We start from the raw sequence: 21,648 nt of genomic DNA, 5'->3' as shown, positions 1-21,648 counted from the left end.
TGTGTGTGTGTGTCAGGGATGGAAATTAGCACCCGCCACATACCATATGCGGGTGGATTTGTATGCTGGCGAGTATATTGTGTCACTTTACCAGCCACTGTGGCGGGTAATACTTTTCAGTCTTATCCGATCGAATTCGCCTATCATACATAGGTCATACGCACGACAGCTGCGCTTTCCACAACCATACAGTCAGAGCCGGTCAAATGATGTGCTCCTGATTGGGCCGAAGCGGCGTAAGAATGAGACTCCGACTCCTTATCCACAATTATTACTCCGGGCTTAAATCAAAGTAGGCTAATCAAAGTGGAACTATTTGTTGCGGAGCGATAAAGAACGTTGCAGGAGGCTACCTAAACCTGCGGCTATCACAGGATAGCTGCTAGTTTAAACCAAAACTGTGGTGTTACATCACCGGGGTGTAGGGTGGCCAGACGTCCGGCTTTAGGCCGGACAGTCCGGCTTTTCAATGCCCTGTCCGGCGTCCGGCGCAGCATCAAGCCGGACGCGTATTTGTCCTCCTTCTTGAGGCACTAGGCTTGAAGAGCGGAGTTCTAGAATCTTTGCTGGGACGCAGCACAACGTCCAATGCCGTAACATATCTGTTCTAACAAATGATTGGCTAAGAGCGGTGTCAGATAAATATCTGCTATATCATTGGTTAAAAACGTAAACAAGGCTCCATGTGCTGCTACGTCATACATATGCCGGCTTCTTTGACAGAAAGTTTGCATCATACCAAAACGTAAGACCTCATTCAATCCAGAATGGACGAAAGAGCACGATTTTATATCTAAAACCAGTCGAGACTCCTTTCATGGCTTCTGCACACTTTGTCGTTGTGATTTTGACATAAGCAGTAAGGGAAAAGCTGCCATTGAACGACATGCGGATACGGAGAAGCATAAAACTAATAGACGTGCGGCAGGTACCTCTTCAATGAGGACATTTTTTCGTGAAGCCTCGTCGCCCCTGGATAATAAAATAACCGCTGCTGAGCTGTGCAAGGTTTACCATGCTGTAAAGCAACACCAGTCAGAAGTGTTGACTGCGGCGTGAAAGTGGACCGGGAGATTTTCAGTGACTCGCCCACAGCTAAAGGGATGACCTGTGGCCGAACAAAAGCCAAGGCATTGTGCGAGAACGTCCTCGGCCCTATTCTGTACAGTTACATACCGACTACATAAAAGAAAACAACCTACCCTTTTCCGTGGCAACCGATGCCTCAAATAAAGGAACGACCAAGTGTTTTCCCATTGTGGTAAGGTATTTTCACTTTGATGAAGGCATCCAACATGTCCTGTTGGATTTCTATAGTGACAGCAACGAAACGTCACAGGCCATAACAATCCAGCTGCTGGCAAAACTTGAGATGTCTGGCTTAGAAGTGAAGAACATGTCTGCATATGCAGCAGACAATGCCAGTGTCAATTATGGCAAACATAACAGTGTGTATCAGAAGTTGAAACTGAGCCAAAAAGATGTGCTCCCTGCAAACAGTTTGGCCCATATTCTGCATAACGCAACCAGATATGCAGCAAACAGCCTTGATTTTGATGTGGAAAATGCTGTGCTGAAGGTTTACAGCCATTTCAGCATATCAGCAAGCAGAACAGCGCAATTAAAGGAATTCTGTGAGTTTGTGGAGGTGGAGGAATGCAACCTGTTGCGGCATGTTGTCACCAGGTGGTTGTCCCTGCTGCCATCCATTGACAGAATCCTGAAATATTGGAAGGCCCTGACCAGCTACTTCCAGAGTGAGGGTGAGGGGGACTGTGCCAGAACTGTGTGGAGATGTTTTGGAGAGGAAAGCAATGAGGTGTCAGAGACATATTTTCTGTTTCTCAGCCATGTTCTTAAGGTCTTCTCCGACACGATCGAAGCACTTGAGGCAAAATCCTTCAGCATTACATCAGTGTTTAAGGTAATGACTGAACTAAAACAAAAGCTAGAAAGAAGGATGAAGGACAGGTTCTTTGGGTTTACTGTTAACAGCAAACTGAAGCAGCTGCCCCCTTGCCAGTCAAAAAAATGTGAAGCAGATGTTCTGCTTTTTTATGAAAGAGCAAAGAAATACATCAGTGAAAGATATGACTTCTCTGACACAAGCTTTCATAGCAAAGTGGCCAAGCTTGGCCTCAAAACTTCTCTGCCATTTGAAGACTACAGTGCTACTGTCCAGGCCTGCAATCTGGACATTGATATGGATGGACTGTATGAGGAATATGCCATGGTGGAAGGTTCCTTCAGCTCACCAGAAATGGAAGTTTGCCACAGTGAGGAACGATATTTGAAACTGTTTTCCAAAGCAGATGTACCACTTGTGAATCTCAGGAAGGTCAGCGCCTATATTTTCTCCATCCCATGCAGCAATGCACACACAGAACGTGTCTTTTCAATGATAACTGCATGGACAAACGAGAGGAATCGCCTGGATGTGGACAGTGTCAAGGCTGAGCTGCAAGTGTGTGTCAATTTCACTTATCCCTGCACAGAGGTGTACAAGAAGTTAATTGAAAACAAAAAACTCTTGGATGTAGCCAGGAAAGAACAGAAGTATTGCAGATAGACAATCAACTACTTTGGTGAGTACACTAGTCTTATGAGTTCACTGATGGGCTGCATGAAATATTTATATTTATCGGGTTGAAAACAATACAGATTTTTGAAGGTTGATAACAGTATTCTTGCTATGTTGTTATCTGTACCAGTCCCTGCAGGATATAAACAGGCCCAGGGGCAGTGGGGGCTTGGAAGCCATGATGTCAGAGGTGCTGTTGTCTCCTGAGCTGCTACAGAGGGTGAATGTGGAGTTTGCCTAAATACAGGTGGACTGCTGTACACACACACATACACAGATGAAGACACTGAAGACAAGTCCCCAAAAGACTGAAGCACTTTAGAAATGCTATACTTTTTGAGCAGTTGAATGTAAATGTTTTTGTTTTTTTTACAATCTCCTTTGTTGTTTACATAAAAGGTTATTTATGCTTTTCAAAAAAGCATTTTTGTATTATTATGTATGTTACCTGTTATTTGTTTTTTCCATTTAAGTCCACACATGTTATGCTTTGTGGCACTCTGCACTTTAAAAGATTCATCTCAGTGGTCAGTTTTTGAACACCACAATGTATTGAATAAATACAAATACTGTGAACAAACCCTTTTTGACTTTTCATTCATATTTTTTCCTATTCAGCTACACAAACATCATCTTTAAACCACACAAAATTGTATTGTAAATGAGAGTATACCAGAGTCCTATGTACATCATAGTAATTTATTGATATGCCGCATAATGTCCTCCTTTTCGGTGTTATGGAAATGGTCACCCTACCGGGGTGAAAAGACCCGCCGAGGAGAGTGTACAGGAGGGGAGGGGGGATAGTAGACCTACCACCGAAAAAAAGGCTAAGCACTTTTTTAATGAGAGATGGCGAACAACAGATCGCGACAGGCTGGTGCACGAGGAAACGAGCCACACCATGTCGTCAGTACGCATCGGACGCTCACAGGTCAAACAACTTCATCGTGGGGACAAAAAACCTGAAATTGGAAGCCGTGAAGGACCACGAGTTATCTAAATGTCATGTTCACGTCCTGAAAATAGCTAGTTATGTAACATTTGGAACTGGGACATTGAGGTTGACGGAATTGTCCTGCACTGTTGTGTGGACTCAGGGTTTAACATGCTGAACTGTGGTGACTTCTCTAAAAGTTTTCTCCCTGATGTTTTGGAGATCAAACTTTTTTTATTTTTATGAAGCATCTTGGATCTTGGATAGTTTGATGCACTGTCTATGCCTATGGTTTGTATTAGTGGCTTGTGCTTGTGTTGTCTGCGACTGAAAGTGTTAAACATTTCCTGAGGAAATAGGTACATTTATGAAGTTTAATGGCACAATGTTTCCCAGAATAAACATTACTTAACATGGCATATACTTGTATGTATTGTTTATCATATCATATGCAGTAAGACTGTAACATTTGCAACTCAGTTCCTTGGTAGTACCTACTTATTGTATAATCAATTCTGATGAAAAAGTAGTTGGTAGGCCTAATGATTAGAAAAAAATAATATACCCTATTATATTGTAAACATTAACTCATAAAAAGTGGTGTGTGTGTGCGTGTGTGTGTGTGTGTGTGTGTGTGTGTGTGTGTGTGTGTGTGTGTGTGTGTGTGTGTGTGTGTCCAAGTCCAAGTCCAAGTCCAAGTCCAAGTCCAAAACCCAGTCCCAGTCTAAAATAGTTCTCAATGAGTCACTACCAAAAGCACAGGGTTTGCTAAATCTGAAATCAAAAACTGAAATGATGCTTTCCTATATTGCTTTTTGTGGTTTCCCTTTCCTGTAATGTGTTATAGAGGTTTTTGTGCATGTAAATGGTCTGCAAAGGCTAAAAAGTTCACACCAGAGGGAGTTTCTCTCCCACACACTCCATTGGACTCCTTGTTTTACTTCCAGAACAACGTAACATTACTATGTAACACTTATGCTTTTATTGGCTAGAACTCCAACACATTGTACGTGATGTAATAAGGGCCAGGATATCTCTAAGCGGTTGACCAATCATAACCAAGGCAGCCAAACTTGCTGTTCCCTTTAAGTTGTAAATCAGTTCCTGTCAGAACAAAGTACAAAAAGCTGTTGACATTAACTGGGTTTTATTGGTATGTTGACAGAGGTCTTTGTAAGTATATATAGGGATTTCATTGACACCTCAGTGGATCAACACAGACAATGACTGTTAATCTTGGTTAAAGGTATAGCATAATCAAAGGTTATACTCATTTATGTTTTAATCTGTTAGACCAGGGACAAGGATGCCTTACAGCAGAGAACATTTTCCAAGGATAAGATAAGATACGATAAGCAAGGTCTTACTACCAATTGTAATACTTTCTGCTTTCTTTTAAACAAAAAAAAATTCAGTTGGAATTTTTTTGTATTCATAAAATAGTGAAAATGAACACATTACAATTGGAATCAAGCTTGGTCCCCTGTCCAAACTGCATGCAATTTCATGAATGTAACAACTCTGTGCTTGCTAGCTAGTTGCTGGTTAGTGGGCTAAGCTAACAGCAGAGGGAACGGTTTGTTGAGTTCCAAACAAAAGTGATAAAGTGATGGTTTCATGACAGACTGACTAGATGTGTCACAATCACATAGGAGTTTCTATTGGCCATAGGCTACAGTGGGTGGGAGTAATGGTTGCAAATTGTTCCCATCTGTAGACATTGACAGGGAGCCCACAAAAATAATTGATTGAGACCAACACATTATAATTTCCATGTGAACAGAATAGTTTTCCCATGTAAGTTTTCAAATGTAAGCTTGACATGGTTATATTTTCATCTTTTTTGCTTATCTTTGTTGTTTTTCTTTAACAAAAAGCCTCCACATCTCCTTTTTCTTTTCTTGCTACACCACTCCACCCCCTCCCTAACCACACCAGAAAGAAGCAGCAGGCCTACTTAATGAAAGCAGGCATCTCCCATGGGTGCTATGGGTGCAGAGGGGTGTGTGTGTGTGCATGATTGTGTTGGGGTATTGATTAAATAGAACGACATTGGTCCCCAGCAAATAACATATGTGCACCATACACATCACATACAAAAAATACGGACACACACATATCAGCCTTATAGCTATAGTCACTTGTAGACATACGAACACACACACACACATGCACACACACGCTCTACAGAGAACCATTATCTCTGAGTCACAGACTGTCCCTATGCCAGGAATAACTGCACACTCTCAGTCACACACACACACACACACACACACACACACACACACACACACACACACACACACACACACACACACACACACACACACACACACACACACACACACACACACACACACACACACACACACACACACACACACACACACACACACACACACACACACACACACACCATCCACAGGGACACATATTTGGTCATAATCACATCCAGTTAAACTACAGAAAATATGACAAATGGGTGGTTGACGTGACGCTCAATTTTTGTGTCCACAGTGACAAAATAACTAAAATTTTATAATATTTAATTAAAATTCATGTTTTTTATATGCATTTCATTCTTCTACATCTAATCCATCTGCAAACAATGAGTATTGTTCTTCAACTATGCAAATATTCTGCTTTGAACATGCCATTTGTCCACCGGTGCAACTGTCCACGGTAGAATTACTTATCTTAAAACGTCTGTAATTTAATGAGAAATTAATCTAAATACATTAAAATACTTGAATGCATGTCATACGAGTGTTTACTTAATGAATCTAGAGGTTATAAGTGTTAAGGTCCCTATGTAGAGTTATTATGACACATTACATTTTGTCCACAAAACTGGTGTCCTCCTGGAGCAACGGCATTATGTAGATATAAAACAGACATTAATGTGACCACCCCATTACTGAGAGGGGTCCTTCCAGAACCAGGAAGTACAGAAGACATCACTGGAGCACATGGACTGTACACAAGGTCAGTTTTGTCTCAAATATTTTCATAATATTACTATTTCCGTGCAGTGTTGGAACTGGTCGTCTTAAGGTAGTCCTTTAGTACAACGCAATTTAAGTATTGATCTGAATATTTTTTGCAATTTATATTGATTGATCATTGAAAATAATGTAAACCTTAACACTGTTACTCAGGATGAAGATTGTCTCTCATATAGCTAGGCCACAAACTAGCATTGACTTTGAAAATGTCCACCGGTGCAACGCACTGTCCTATAGTACAACATGAAGTCAGTTTCACTTATTTTTTTCCTTTACTCATATCATAATGAAACTTAACATAGTGAAAGCAAACATGTAAACCAACATTTTTTGTATTACAAGTTTTATTGAATAATTAGTTTAAATATGCAAAAGAGATATAATCTGAGTCTTAAAAATGAATGGAGGTTAATGGACGGCTGCATTTTGGATGGCCCGTCAAATCTTCTCCTTCTTTCTCACCCCCTACCTCCATCTTCAAGTTCCCCAACCCCCCCTTCTCCCCACCAAACTCCCTCTCTATCAAGCCCCCCCTTGTTCCATCTTCCCTTCTTTCTAACCTGCCTCTCTGGCTCCTTACTCCTCTCCTTACTTTTGATGACTAATTTAAGTAGCTTTTTGCATTTTCTCTTAACCTCAGAATTTGAGGACAACACAACTCAAACCTTCCTTCCCTGTTTTGTTAAAGCTAGTTTGATTTCCAAAGAGAGAGGCTGAAATGACCACCAAGGAAAGGTCCAGGAAGTTTAGGGAGAGGCTGAATGCGGATTCTGAGAGGAAAGAGAACTTGCTGAGAGAGAGACGCAGAAAGTAAATTTGACCAGTTACCACAAGTTATTTTAGCCTAAGAATTAAAACATTTCATGACATTATTAATGCACCATCATATCACAATATTCATGGTTGGTTTCATAATTTTCCCACAGATATCAGCAGAAGAAAGCATGCGGGAAAATCGTTCAGCAAAGCGTGAAGTCTGTGTCGCCAGCAACACAGAAGAAGCTACAAGAGAAATGGAGAGAGTCAAAGCGGAGATGTAGGGCAAGGGAAAAAGCCACTAATGCTGTCCTTGATCTTACGCCACAATCACCTCAGGATCATGACCAGCCATTTGAAGAGATCAATGACCCCCCAGTGGCAAGGCCAGTTATCAATGGAGCCTCAGTGGCAAGGCCGGTTCTGCATGAAGTGATCAATGCTGTCCCAGTACCAGTACACGTTTTGTGTAGCACACCAGAGAAGTCCCCCCGAAACCAAAATCCACCCAAAAAAAGAAGAAAAACTAAAATGACCAAAGAACTACGGAAACTACAAAAACAAAATGAGAAATTAATGAAGGAACTTGAGGCTGAAAGAAGAAGAGTAAATACATTTAGGCGAAAGAATCAACGCCTCGTGCAAAGACGGAATATGGATAAACGTGCTAACAAAAAAACACAAACAAAGCGAGGAAACACTGGAATTCAATTAAAAATATATATTTTACCTGTGTTTTGACTGAATTTAAAATAATAAATTTGACTGTACACAACATAGGCATACTAGTATTCTGTTGTCCAACGGTGCAACAAAATGTCCTGCGGTGCGACAAATTGAATTGTGAGGGGAAAAGGTATTTTAATGAAAAATGTATGTAAAAAGTGTTGGATAGTATAACAATGATATCATCACTATGCAGCTTTAAGGATGAAATGAAGATTCCTTGAGTTTTATACAAATTATAATGAATGTAACCCAGACATTTGGGTTAAGTCTCTATGTGTACATCTTATAGTATATAAATAACATAATTCTGAATTTGTTGGGGGTATGTTTGATGTGGAAATATAATTGGGACAAACTAATATGCCTTGTGCTTATCTATCTTACCTGTCCAACATTCTCTGAATTAAATAATGGCATTCTTTATGTCGTTGCACCGGTGGACACATTTTAGGACTACCACACCAAAAAGTGAATAATATGCAAAATATATGAAGAATTAGAAATGGACACATTCAGTTTTGAATTATTCACATATAAGGGAATATAATTATATGTCATTGGACATATATTTTTGAATTATTATTTTTTTCACTTTGGATTTGAGTTCACGTCAACCACCCAAATGCACATTCCACAACTAAAATGAAAGACAAAGCAACATGAACAAGACAAATCATTTTCACTTAAAAAGCAGAAGATGGGTTTTCTACCGGTCCTTGAGGCACAGAGAGCCCTGCTGATTTTTATTCTATTCATGTAATGAGTGACTGAATCACACCTGGTATGCAGGGTGAATGCAATTAAAGGGAATTAACTAGCTGATAGAATGGAAAACCAGAAGAATTCTGGGTCCTAAAGACTAGGATTGAAAACCTACGGAGCACCGAAGGAAAACTTAAAACGGCTCTCTTTGGCATTTCAAACTCCTTCTCTAAAACGTAACCTTGTGTTTGAGAGTCAAAAGGGCATCATATTCTGATTCCCAGGGATGACCTCTGCTGAAGGCCATTAGTCTGGAACCCCTTCAAACCATACCTGTGTTATTGTGGAAAAAACTAATTTTGACGTCAACGTATTAGTCAACATAAAAGGTCAATAGGACCATTCACCTACATTATCCCTAGATTAAACCATATACCACAGCAACAGCACCATGTTTACCATATAACTCTAAGATTATTTTCCTTATTATCATGATCTTTCAAAGTATGTTGCCGTCATGCAATCTTGGACAATTAACTGACCCTCATCCCATTCCAGAAAAATATGTAGAGACTATTTCCATATACAGGCATCTTTGTACCAGCAACATAAGGCAAGGATGTGGAGACAAGATGGTTTCACTGTGTCTCTAGAGGAACAGTAATAAGCCATATTCCTGGCTGTACCCACCAGCTTCAGTAACCTGAGGACAATGGGCTGTTTATCAACAGATAAAAAATAGAAATATATAAATGGATACCTCGGGAATAATGAGGTCACTTTGCATATCTGCAGAGAAAGATATATGCAGGTGGTGTGTGCACAGTGCATTGGTGCATGTGTGTGTGAGTCTGTGTTTGTGCGCACCCTGGGTAATTAGATAAAGAGAAGTGAATTAGCAGAGTCCACAGTGCAGAATGATGTTACACAGCCTAACCACGCCTAGCTGAGAGCCACTAATCACCACTCGTTAGGCTCACAGAAGCATGTGTGTGGATGTGTGTGTGTTCATAGCATACAAGTGTTTGCTAGCTGTGTGTCTTTTCCCATTACACATGTTCAAATGAGTTCATTGAGGTAATTAGCGAACTAAATGATAATAAGCCTTAAACATACTGGATGTAAGAGAATAAGACAGACACAGACTGAGGTTTTGTGTCCAATTAATTTTTTTTAAGTGGGATATAAAATGTAAAATGACCTCCAAAATTGGATCTAAGTAGATGTCATATGGATGATACACTCTGTCCCATGGTCGGACTTTGGTGTCATGGTGCTTTTGTGAGCATTTGCCAAGATAAGCTGGTCGAAATATAAAACTGGAGCAGCAGAAATCAAACACACACAGTCAGCATGACCATCGTACATCTCTATATATCCTGTGGGAGGAAAACTAGGGAGCTAATGAACACTGGGAAATGTTCCTGAACTGCCCCTGGGTGATGGAAGTGCACTGAAAGAGAGTGTCAGAGCTAGAGAGAGACTTAAAGAGGAATAAAACATACCGTAACGCTGCAAAGGTAAGGCAGTTATTCAAGTGTTAGATTTGGCAGCCCAGGAGCTGCTACCGTGGCCTGTCTGGGACACACTCAGCTCAGAGAGATGTCTATCTATCGGCCAAGTATACATAAAACACACACATCTATGTCTGTGTGAGCCTAAAAGAGGCATCAAACGGTGGGGGAAAGGTGTGTGTGTGCAGCTTCCAGCAGAATGTTTAGAAAGCAAACAGTCCTGACACAAGGCTTTCATTCTGCTCCACATTGGACGGGGATTCACTGGCACCTGGTTGGGCACCTCCACTTTTAGCAAGGTGAAAAACCAGACATGAGGTTTAAATACGACCTGAATCACATGGATTGCAGTGCCCTGTTTTCTGAGCCGAGACCTTTCAGACAGGACAATTGAGCACAAGTATAATTCAATTGAAGAATGACACTATTATTCTTTAACATTTTCTTGTGAATTAATACGTGGAAAGTCCAAATGTTTGGCACTCAAACAGGTCGAAATCTTCCGATATAAAACGTAAAATGAGACAGGAGTTACTATTCACTATATCGGGATAACTGTAAGCGAGGCAAACTATTGTTTTATCTTATTTAAGGAAAACAGTCATAGTATCAAAACCCCACCACCATAGTCTGAGTGAAGAGTTATTTTATTTTGTATTCATCAGAACAGTGGTATCACAGTTCCTTTAACACCCAACATCATAGGACTCCTACTGTGCAATCCGTCTGACACAAATCTCAGGATGTGAGCAATTTATCAAAAGACGTTACAGTGGGGCCGTGATATAGCTTACTTAATGCTGGCGGCCCATGTACGCAGGCTTAAATCTGTCCTGCGAATCCCTTTATGCACTTTTCCCCTCTCTGTCTCCCACTTCCAAATCCATCTCTCTAATAAACTGGTCTTTAAAATGGATGAATGAATGAGGAAGTGGCCAAAAAAAGTCAGAAAGTGAACATCATAGACATTAGCTCACTACATTGGCTATCTTGAGTCAAGACAGTCCCATAATCCGTGATGTGATATCTCTGATGTAGTGCAGTTCTGACGCCAGGTGGCATGCTGGCTATCTCAAATATAAAAGGTTGCATCTAGGAGAGATGACCTATGTCTCAGATAGTCTGTTGACATGTTGTTGAAGTACTACAAAGAGGTTAGGACACAGGTTACTCAATCTTTCCATAAGGCATGTTGCTGAAAACAGCCTTCATTTAAACACAATATTACATTGGGGTGATACAGCAGGTGAGACAGTAACTGTGAGGATAATGACCCCCCCCCCCCCCCCCTATTTGAGCTCAAAATGTTTTTAGAAGCGCAAGAATGGTGGACATATTTGGCACAGAGTGCACACTCAAACGAACACTGACACACACACACACGCTGAACAGGTGCAGCCGGACACAACAACACAGGCCTGCTCTTCGTCTCGAGAGAGTATGACTCCCCCACCCCTCTCTCACCCTCTGCCTCCCTCTGTTTTGTGTGTGTGTGTGTGTGTGTGTGTGTGTGTGTGTGTGTGTGTGTGTGTGTGTGTGTGTGTGTGTGTGTGTGTGTGTGTGTGTGTGTGTGTGTGTGTGTGTGTGTGTGTGTGTGTGTGTGTGTGTGTGAGGTGGCTATATAAAGAGGCCATCTCTCCTCACCTCCTCCCCTCTGCCTAATGTTCTTCCCCCCACCATAGCCTGTATGTGTGTGAGTGTTTTTACAATACAAGGCCTCTCCCCCCGGGAGGAGGTCCACTGAGCCACCAGTCACAAACACACACAGATACAAATTCACACACACAAACACACACAGACCCCTGGGACGTGCTGCGGCAAGGGAGAGCAGCACCCAACACCAATGTCTGGAAACAGGATGATGAAAGAGCCACTCACGTCATGGAAGGCAGCACAACAGACACAAACACACAAACAAACAAACACATGCTGTGTATTTGCAAAAACACACATAAATTCAGCAGATCCGCAGAATGCATACTCAAGTTAACAGCTGCTCACTTATTTGAATTTTTCATGCACACACACACACACACACACACACACACACACACACACACCAACAGAAATTACAAAGGACAAAGGGCTTAAATGCTGCAATACAGACAAAAAACACAGATGCACTGTGCACTGTCACAAGCAGGCAATAATAGTTCACTCACACACTCACACACACAGGAACTGTTTTCCTGTGGTAGCCTTGGGGAAATTAAAACTACATTATGGACCTCCAGAGGGTAGCGGTGAGCGAGGGATAGAGGAAGAGGAAAAGAAAGAGAGGAAGCGAGAGAGGGAGAGAGAGAAGGGCCAGTGTCCTGTTTTTCTCAGCTCTGACCATCATCAAGATAATACACAGAAGCAGGAGAAGCCTTTCATACTCTCAGTTGCTCATTATTTACACGTTCTTTTTACTCTTAAACTTTTCCTTCACTCCATAACAATACTCTGTCTTATCCTATTGATAAATGAATAGATCGATGAGATGTAATGTCAATGTATATAAGAATTACTTTGTCATATTCTTATTTTGTTATTATTTTTCATTATGTTTGGTTTAGCTACCTTGATGTGTCTTTATTTCAGGTTTGCTTAGTAGGGTGAGCAGGTAAATATGTCTTTTATGTGTCGTTTTAAACATGATTCTCCTCTTTTGTTTTAATTTCCGAAGAACAGTATTTTCTTGATTTCTTTTCGACTTTTACTTAATATTCTACCATAAATATTCAACAAGATGTTGCTACGATGGTCCCTAAATTCACTCGTGATTTAGTGAAATGTCACATTTTTATTTATTTTTTAACAGTATTGTTGATAGGCTGAGTTTTTTTACTTAAATAGGCTTTATATGTATATTTCTTATTGGGAGAAACCATTCTTCATTCCCATATTCACCACCTACATTTACCCAAAAATTGTGTCATCCTTTAATTTATAAACACATTTTGAGATTGGTAGTGGAATCAGGCTCATAAGATTGAATAGTCAACTAATCAAGGTCACACCTAGAACTGTGAACATGTAATTTACAAATGTGTTGGGTCTATGAGAGGAGACAAAATAAATTGCATTAATGTAAACTGAATGTATCCACCTCGTATCTGACCAACAAACACCATTTTCTGTCATCTGCTAGGTGGGGACATGTTTCTGGCCAGCCAGTGATGTCTGAGTCCACACACACACACACACACACACACACACACACACACACACACACACACACACACACACACACACACACACACACACACACACACACACACACACACACACACACACACACACACACACACACACACACACACACACACACACACACACACACACACACACACACACACACACACACACACTTTAAGCTCTGAAGAACAATAATGCAGTAAGGTCTCAGTTTCTCAGTTTCAGCTTGGGGACCTGACAAACCTTTTCCATGATGACTCACTGGCTCTTTCTGTATGTGTGTCGGTGTGTGTGTGTGTGTGTGTGTGTTGTCCAAGAGAAACAGTAAGAGTGTGTACATGTAGTCCATAGAAGACGAGAATTGGGAGAAATAAAACTCTAGAGAAAGAGAGGAGGATTTCAAGGCGGACAAAAACACACACACACACACACGCCTCTGAAGTGTACTCTTGTATGGTTAGACATGTGTCTGCTGCCGGGTTTATTCTCCTTTATGACAATGAACATATTTTAAAGTCTGAACTCTGGCAACCCTGCTGCTACCTGCAATTTTCAACTTTTTCCTCAACCGTTCCTTTCTCTGTCCTTGGCAACTTCATACTTTTTGTATTCTCCCAGCACACCAGGGGAACAAGGTAACGAGAGAGAAAAAAGGGAGGAAGCCAGGGGACAAGTTATTTTTCTGTCCCACAGAGGGGTGGATGGGCAAAAGGGAAAAGAGAGACTGAGTGTGTTGGGGCACCTTCGACCTCCGAGGGCTCCTCTCTGGGGCAGGAAGGAGGAAAGGAGGAAGAAGGAGATGTTAGGAAAGGGGGGAGAGTAGGTTGGCTCGATGCTATTCCCCTTTGAGTCACCCTCCCACCTCCCTCTGCTTTCCCTCCCGCGGGTCTGTCCAAACTCAACACACATTTTCCAGAGAAAGTGAAAGAGAGACAGAAAAAAAAGTAGAGAAAAGAAAAAGGAGGGCTGGAAGTTTGTGAATTTAACAAAAGTATGGGACACTATTCTTCTCCCTTCTCTGTTTTAGTCTCCCACTCTGTCCTTGTGGACACCATCTCCCTGGGAGTAAAGGAAACTAAAGGTCTGCTTGAATTAGGGATAGGCAGCAATTCTCACGCCTTTTCTCACACTCCCACAAACTCTTATGGGAGCACAGATAAAAAGTAGGGAAAAAAAGGTATGAGACATAAGAGATGGAGACAGACAATGATATAGAAGGAAACAGAGAGGCAGAACGAGACAGAGAAAGAAAGGAAAAGAGATAGATGGAGAGGGAATTGATGGTAGAATTCAAATTGAAAGAGTGGCTGAGTAAGGGAATATGGGACAGCATGTTTTTTATGGGAGGAAGAGTGTGAGATAGGTGTGTGTGTGCATGTGTGTGCCATGGGACTCTTGCTTCCTGCAGGAACTGACACACACAGCAGTTCTACTGAGCCACCCAGGACCTCAGTCAGCACCCCCCTTAACACGCACACTCACACACACGCACATAAGGCACCCCTGGAGAAGTGTTAGCACAAGTCTGAGGAGGAAAGGGGGGGTGAGGATCGGAGGGTTTAGGACGTCATAGACACCCCTAGGGTCATACTTTCCCCTCCTTCTATCCCCATAGAGCTGAATGAGAGACGGGGCAGCAGAGGTAGAGCGAGAGCAAAAGAGATAACTGCATATTTACCACATTCAGCAGTATCTTGAGTCCCTGTAGGGATCTAGTCAGAGGAAGTGTTTAACTGTTCTCTGATAGGCTGCAAACCAGAGCAGAAAAACTGGCTACAGCTGGCAAACAATTACGCTAGTCAAAGTGTTTTTGCCACGGTTTGTAAAATGTGATCCTTACTAAGTGATAATGACAACGGGGGGAATGTAAATAGCCCATGTGTGCTAGGGTAGGTATTTGATACCAGTAGATGCATCACATATACACAACTATGGTGTAATTGTGTAATGCATCAACAATTTAGATAGCAGGTTTCTCAGCAGTGCAATGCATAAGAATTTATCCATGAATCTTTGACTTATTAGAGCAGTTTTGATAATAGAAAAAAGTTTTGATAATACTGTAGAGACGATTATTCAGTAAATCAATCTATGCTTCAATCAATGTATGCGCTCTGGTGAGGAGGCGGGGCTCATCTCCATGTAGATACTTAAACAACAATGTATTTGCATAGGGTGGTGCAGGGATGAAGTATTTATGTAGGCCGACCCAGAAGTAAGCTGCGTATGGATTCCCTCTTCTCCATGGGATTTTGGAATATGGTAAAAAATAAGATCTAAGGAAAATGAACCTGTTTGATAAATACACGTTTTGTTCAGTAGGATAACCTTTTGTATTTTTCGAATCATAAATCTAATCGCTAGAAGTAAAAAGCTAACTTTATGCTATAAACGAACTACAGACGAGTACAGCAGGGTCGCACAACTTCAACGTCACGCCAACTTAAGATCCTTTAAACTGACTTTCAAAAATACAGATTCAAAAGTGTACAAGTTGAAGCGTTTGTTTTAAGAGTTTGCAACAGCGCAGGTACTTGCTTTCAAGCAGAACAGGGGCAAACAATCTTATGGGAGTATTTACGTGCTCAGCGTAGTGACGTACAACATCCTCGACAACTTCTGTAGTCCTTTTCAGCCCCTTGTTAACAACCATCGTTTTTTAAGACACGAAAAATCTTCAAATATCACCAGTGAGGTCACTGCTGACGTATTTAATGTCGTAGAACAAAAATAGATCCGTCTCTTAAATTTGTGTCAACCACAGACCTTATTTCCAGCTATTTTTCCAAAATCATATGGAGAAATCCCACCGACTCTGAGACGAGGGAACCGGAAGTGGTAAAATGCTTACTCACGTCCGGGTTTTAGGACTCGTTCCTGCACCACTCTATTGACTTAACTTTTAATGAAAAACATCCGGTGTGAACGTACCAAGGAATATTCAACAAAAACATTTGGTTGAAATGCACAAAACATTTTAATATCTCACTAGGGGCTCTGCTATCTTGAGTAGAGCACACTTTGTTTACTATTTGCTAATAAAGTCCAAACTATTCTTTTTAGAAAGTAATCTGTATGTTAATCAATACTTATCAGTTGCAGGAGAATTAAGGCTGAACCAGGCAGGATCAAATTATCTTAAAATAGATCCTCTGCAAGCCGTTCTTCTGCTGAATTTCAACTTTATCTAAAAGGCATAAATCACTTATGGCTCATAAAGTTACAGTGCCAGTTTCAAAATACCATCATTTGCCATGAATTTCTAAAGTTCTGAGTTGTATTTTCACAAAAAAATATGTGCTTTGATAAACATATTTTGCCTAAACCATGGCTGTCACTCAAAGCTTACTCTCGTATGTCCTCTGTAGTTAGTTTGGACATGTTATTTTCAGTCAAAAATACAATAAAAAACACACCCAATGAATCAATATTCTGTCATCCACCTTGAGACACATGCAAGAACTTCAGAGCAAAGCTGGTTCATTTGTTCCTTTTCGAAAGAGAGTGAGTGAGAATTAATTTCAAATTCCCATCCCATGGTGGAAACAAGACTGAATAGAAGGGGAGAGAGAGACTGGATAGAGAAATACAGCAGGTGGTTTGGAGAAACTGCAAAATCCAAGAAAAAGTACATAAAGAAAAGCCCTACCATCTTTCTGACTTCCTCCCAGGATATCACTAGACCACAGAGAGTAGTGAAAAAGCACACAAATCTCTCTCTTGTCCCCCCCTCCACCCATCTTTCCCTCTCCATATCCCCTTTGTCATCTCTCTTTCCATTCAGTCCGACTCCTGAGACCAACGAGTGCTCTGTCTCTTTTCACATCTCCCTCTCATTTCTTCCTTTTCTCTTCAAATCTACTCTTTTCTCACTTATATGGTTTTTCCTTTCTCCTAATACTTTTACCAATCCTTCCACCCAAACTCCTCTATTTTCACTTCATCTCTTCTTCCTTTTTTCTCTCTATATCCCTCTGAGCAGGCCATTATAACCATGTGGAATTCATATTACAAACGGTGTGCATCTGTGTGTGTTTGCGTGTGAGAAACGTATAGACTTAAGCCTCTTGTGTGGATCTGACAGCTTGCTGGAACTTGATGACATTATCAGTGTGTGTGTGTGTGTGTGTGTGTGTGTGTGTGTGTGTGTGTGTGTGTGTGTGTGTGTGTGTGTGTGTGTGTGTGTGTGTGTGTGTGTGTACAAACCTGTCTGCACAGTTGATTCATCCCAGGTTCCTCCACACTCTGAGGACTCCCCTTCTTCTACCGCTGAGGGGAAAGGAAAGGAAACACACATTAAAATGTATGTTTGGCATGTGAAACGTGCACCAAGTCAGACTTTGCTGTATAGTTGAAGAGCCATGAAGGAAAGCACAACATCACAGGTTTCACATGTTATGGTGACCGAACACACTTTGACACCTGTTAAAGGGTTAAACTGGACTACACGTTTGTTTAAAACATTCCAATAGTTTCCACTAATGGTTTCCAGTAATGGTTTTCTGGATGTACCTCCCTAATATTGAATTCAAAGAGCAAAATATCTCTAAAAACTATGATCACATCTTTAGTGGTTTTATCGGATGGTTATGGAGTCTACATGTCTCAACTTTTGCAAATGCGTACCAGCTGAAACACCTCTAAAAATAGACCCAGGAAGCAACAAAGATGCAGGTATTGACTATGACAATGTGCTAAGATCTCTTTGACACAGAGCTGATCAGAGCTGGAATGTGACACTGACTTCCTGGGTACAACAGGAAGGAGGGAAGTACAGCTGGCACACAAACAGGAAATGGCTGGAGCCTCCACACAATGGGGTTTCCTGCACCCCCCGTCCCCACAGCACGATTCCTTACTTCTCACTTACTCACCTCTCTCTCTGATCTCTCAAAACCCTGGTTTTCCTTCTGTGCTCCCCAGTGACCCCCTCCCAGCTCTGTAGCTCTTTATACTTCTCCTCATGTTCCTCATCCATTTCCTCATCAGCTCCCACTTGACCCACCCTATCCTCACAGTTTAGCTAAGCCAAAGGCTCAAATGAAAACAAGAAGTTATAAATCACTGAAGTGTTCCCTTTACAAGAAAAACAAAAGGTTGAGGTGTTCCTACTCAGTTCAACCCCATGGTTTCAAATTCACAGTTGAATACATTGAGTATTTTCTGTCCAAATATAAGGCTGAATATTTGGTTGATAAAAATATAGATGTTCAAGTTTCGTTGGTAAAATTGTAGACCTTCAGGTCTCTTGAATTAATTGGTTTAACGTATGCATTTTTAAAAGGTTTAACTGTACAACAAAAGACAACAGTTTATTATTTTCCTTTTAATGATCCATAGCAGGCCATATCGTGACAGGAACAAGCGTTGACATTTTTACATGTAACTGTTGAATAGAAAGTAAAAATATGGTGGAGTGACTTCATCTTTTACTGGCCAGAGTTAACACCAGGCATGGGTTTTCCATTATACACAGCCATACAGTATTCACACACCTACACACACATGGCTGATCATAATGATATTACAACCTAGTTAGCAAAGCATTTTCTCCCTCAATATAATACAACCTGCTAAAAATGATGTACCAAACGTAAATATGTACCAAACATGCAGAAAAACATCTTTGTGAAATTCAAATGAAGCATTTCACGGTTCCAGGTCCAATACTGGGCGGTAAAATCACCATGCTCATCATATCCAATGAAAACAGAGAAGTATAGGCTGCTTGTCACTTCGCAAATAATGATTTTTATATTCATAATGATGAGATTCATTATGATTCAAATTTAGTAAAACTCAGAAACCAACAAAATAAATAACAGTTCTAATACATAACAAATCATAGACGTTATTGAAATCATTTTTTTAGCCACATCTCAACAGCTCTTAAGCATTTTTCCTGTATTTAGTTTACTGCAGAGAAGTCCTGCAAAAAGAGAGAAAGATAGTTCATTTTTAATGTCTACCTTCCCCCTGTGGTGTAGTTGCTTTTTACTACAGGGACAGATTAGGCACATTTTTGACTTTACATTGATGGACCCCCTGTAAAGTACAACCAAAACTGGGCCCAGAGCTTGGATAAATATGAACACCAAAATCATTTCGGAGCATGTTTTCCACAAAACATACAAGGTAAATCTTAAATGTTCTACAAAGTCAGCTGTTTTGTTGATTCTACAAAATAAAAACATAGAAAATCCAAGTTCTGCTCCTCCCAGAACTTGGAGGCAATAGTAAATAAGATAAAACACACACACACACACATACCCACACACACACACAGGTGCCCCAAGGCGTAACAGTCCTACAGTACCACACTAATAGTCAGAAATTTGATTCTGAAGCAACGTGTCACTTCTTATCCTTTTCAGATGTTTGTGAAGTGAGATGCCTGTGTGGGTCGAAAAAGCAGATCGATAAGCCCATCCCAAAACAATAGTCCTTTATTTCAGTATGTTGAGTTGACCCAAAATTGAGAAGGACTGACGACCCCTCCTCAAAACCTAAAGAAACAAACCTGGTCCAGCAATTGGATCAGGTCTGAAATCACCTTTTGCGAGTCTGGGACCGTGGCTGGTTCTGAGGGCCAGATGTAGACCGCAGTGTTCTTTTAATGGACTAATGGATCCCAGGATAAACAGTACACACACAAGAGCACAAGTACATATGCACTGGAGACAGACCCGCACAGGATTTCGACTTTAAGGCTCTGCGTCTGTCTGAACAGAACCCAGCACCGATAGAGACCTCCCACCATGACTATCATGTCTGCCAAACACAGCAGACAGAAACACATGAGAGAAGGTATGGGAAGAGAAAAACCAGAAGATAAACACAGTGCTTCCTCTAAGTTGTTCAAAAGGGGCTTTCCTTCAAAAACACCTTATATTACCCAGCTTGAGAGAGGTGCAAGAAGTTATTCTTAAAACATAGATATGAGTTAGCAATTTAGCACTTCTGCTTCCAATGTCTTAATCAACGTTTTTTTGAACGGGTTTTGGTTAGATACCTAGGTATGTGTAGAGATGTTCACATACTTTCCTATGACTTAAAATACTTTAGTAAATACTCCACTCCAGAATGACAGAAACTTCTTTGTCTTGATAACAGGGGTTGCTAACAAGTGCTAACAAGCTAACCTTTAGCTTAGCAGTGGTTACGTGCAGCCATTCGATCGTGATGTGCTTAGTGTTGCGTTAGCTTTATACTTCTGATTGCATTATTGCCTCAAAAATCATAGAAGTGGTGGCAATATGTGGAGTTTTAACTACTGAATAAAAAAAAAATGCCCACAGCACCTGTTTCAGAACACTAGCATCTGTGCTTCCTCCGTGACAATATTATGGAGCCTCACTGACTTAAAGGAAGGAGGAAGAATCTTCTGGAACCTCCATCAAATGAGGGAACTATCACTATCACGTATGGACAGAGATCTGAATCAAAGGTTTCACTTTCTAACAAGCAGTGTTCCCTAGTGACTCCACACTGGCTTTAAACGGCTTCCCTAGTCTTGTTGCGACAGGGATTTTTTTTGTCCGACAATAAAAAAGGCGAGAGTTTGGGATGTTATAGAAAGACCTACATGTACTGGTATTTCTGCATCCTCTAAAAGCCCATTTTCCTGACGAGACTGTAGGGAATACAGTGTGTTTCATTAGCCAAGTAACATAGCTTTATTTAGATTCCCTTATCCTCCCTCTGTCCCCCCTCAGAGACACACACACCGTTACTGTGAACCCTACACACACCAGGGGGTGTGTGTCTATGTGGGAATGGTTCTACATTTTTGCACATACAGGATCAGAAAAATGGGGGGGAGAGTTCAACTACATGTGTTGTAAAAAAGTGTGTGTGGATTACATTTAGATAGATACCTGAATTATGTGTGTCAGTTAGGAACAAGACAGCATTCAGGTGTCAATTAGGGCTGAACAATTAAAAAAATATATATTGATATTAGACGGCACTAAACATTATTCACATTTTTGAAAAATATATCAACAACAGTTTTTGTATCAAACATTTTTTGTAAGGAAGTCTGCAGAAAACAAACCATTTTTTATAAGTTTTGCCTTTACCAAATATTGTGCTAACTTTGATTTTGATATTGCACTAGTTCATATTGCAGTAACGATAACTATTCAATTAGACGTGCAGTCCTAGTACCAATGTCTTTCCCCAAGTGTTTCTTGCTCAATTTATTCTTTACCTTCAGTCACTTTCCTACACACTCAGGCCTGT

General features: G+C 40.8%; 1 protein-coding gene and 1 long non-coding RNA gene across 3 annotated transcripts in view; one reads left to right on the top strand and one right to left on the bottom strand.

Moving 5' to 3' along the window:
- Positions 1–21,648, bottom strand: part of znf423 (zinc finger protein 423) — a 144,576-nt gene that overhangs the window by 106,825 nt on the left and 16,103 nt on the right. Inside the window, exon 2 of one of the 2 annotated variants that reach the window (XM_063896613.1) lies at positions 17,611–17,673. In XM_063896613.1, the coding sequence (XP_063752683.1) occupies positions 17,611–17,673 (63 nt within the window). Of the gene's footprint in view, positions 1–15,985; positions 16,176–17,610; positions 17,674–21,648 lie in introns of those variants that run through there. The other variant, XM_063896621.1, reaches the window with a different exon arrangement.
- LOC134873724 (uncharacterized) lies at positions 6,003–8,431 on the top strand. Its single transcript, XR_010166978.1, has 2 exons — positions 6,003–6,503; positions 7,450–8,431. It is a non-coding gene; the product is annotated as an uncharacterized LOC134873724 (long non-coding RNA).

The sequence above is a fragment of the Eleginops maclovinus genome, chromosome 2 (assembly GCF_036324505.1).
Source record: "Eleginops maclovinus isolate JMC-PN-2008 ecotype Puerto Natales chromosome 2, JC_Emac_rtc_rv5, whole genome shotgun sequence".
NCBI classification, from domain to species: domain Eukaryota; kingdom Metazoa; phylum Chordata; class Actinopteri; order Perciformes; family Eleginopidae; genus Eleginops; species Eleginops maclovinus.
The sequence above is the reverse complement of the archived record's forward strand: the minus strand, read 5'-3'. Positions and strand labels throughout refer to the sequence as shown.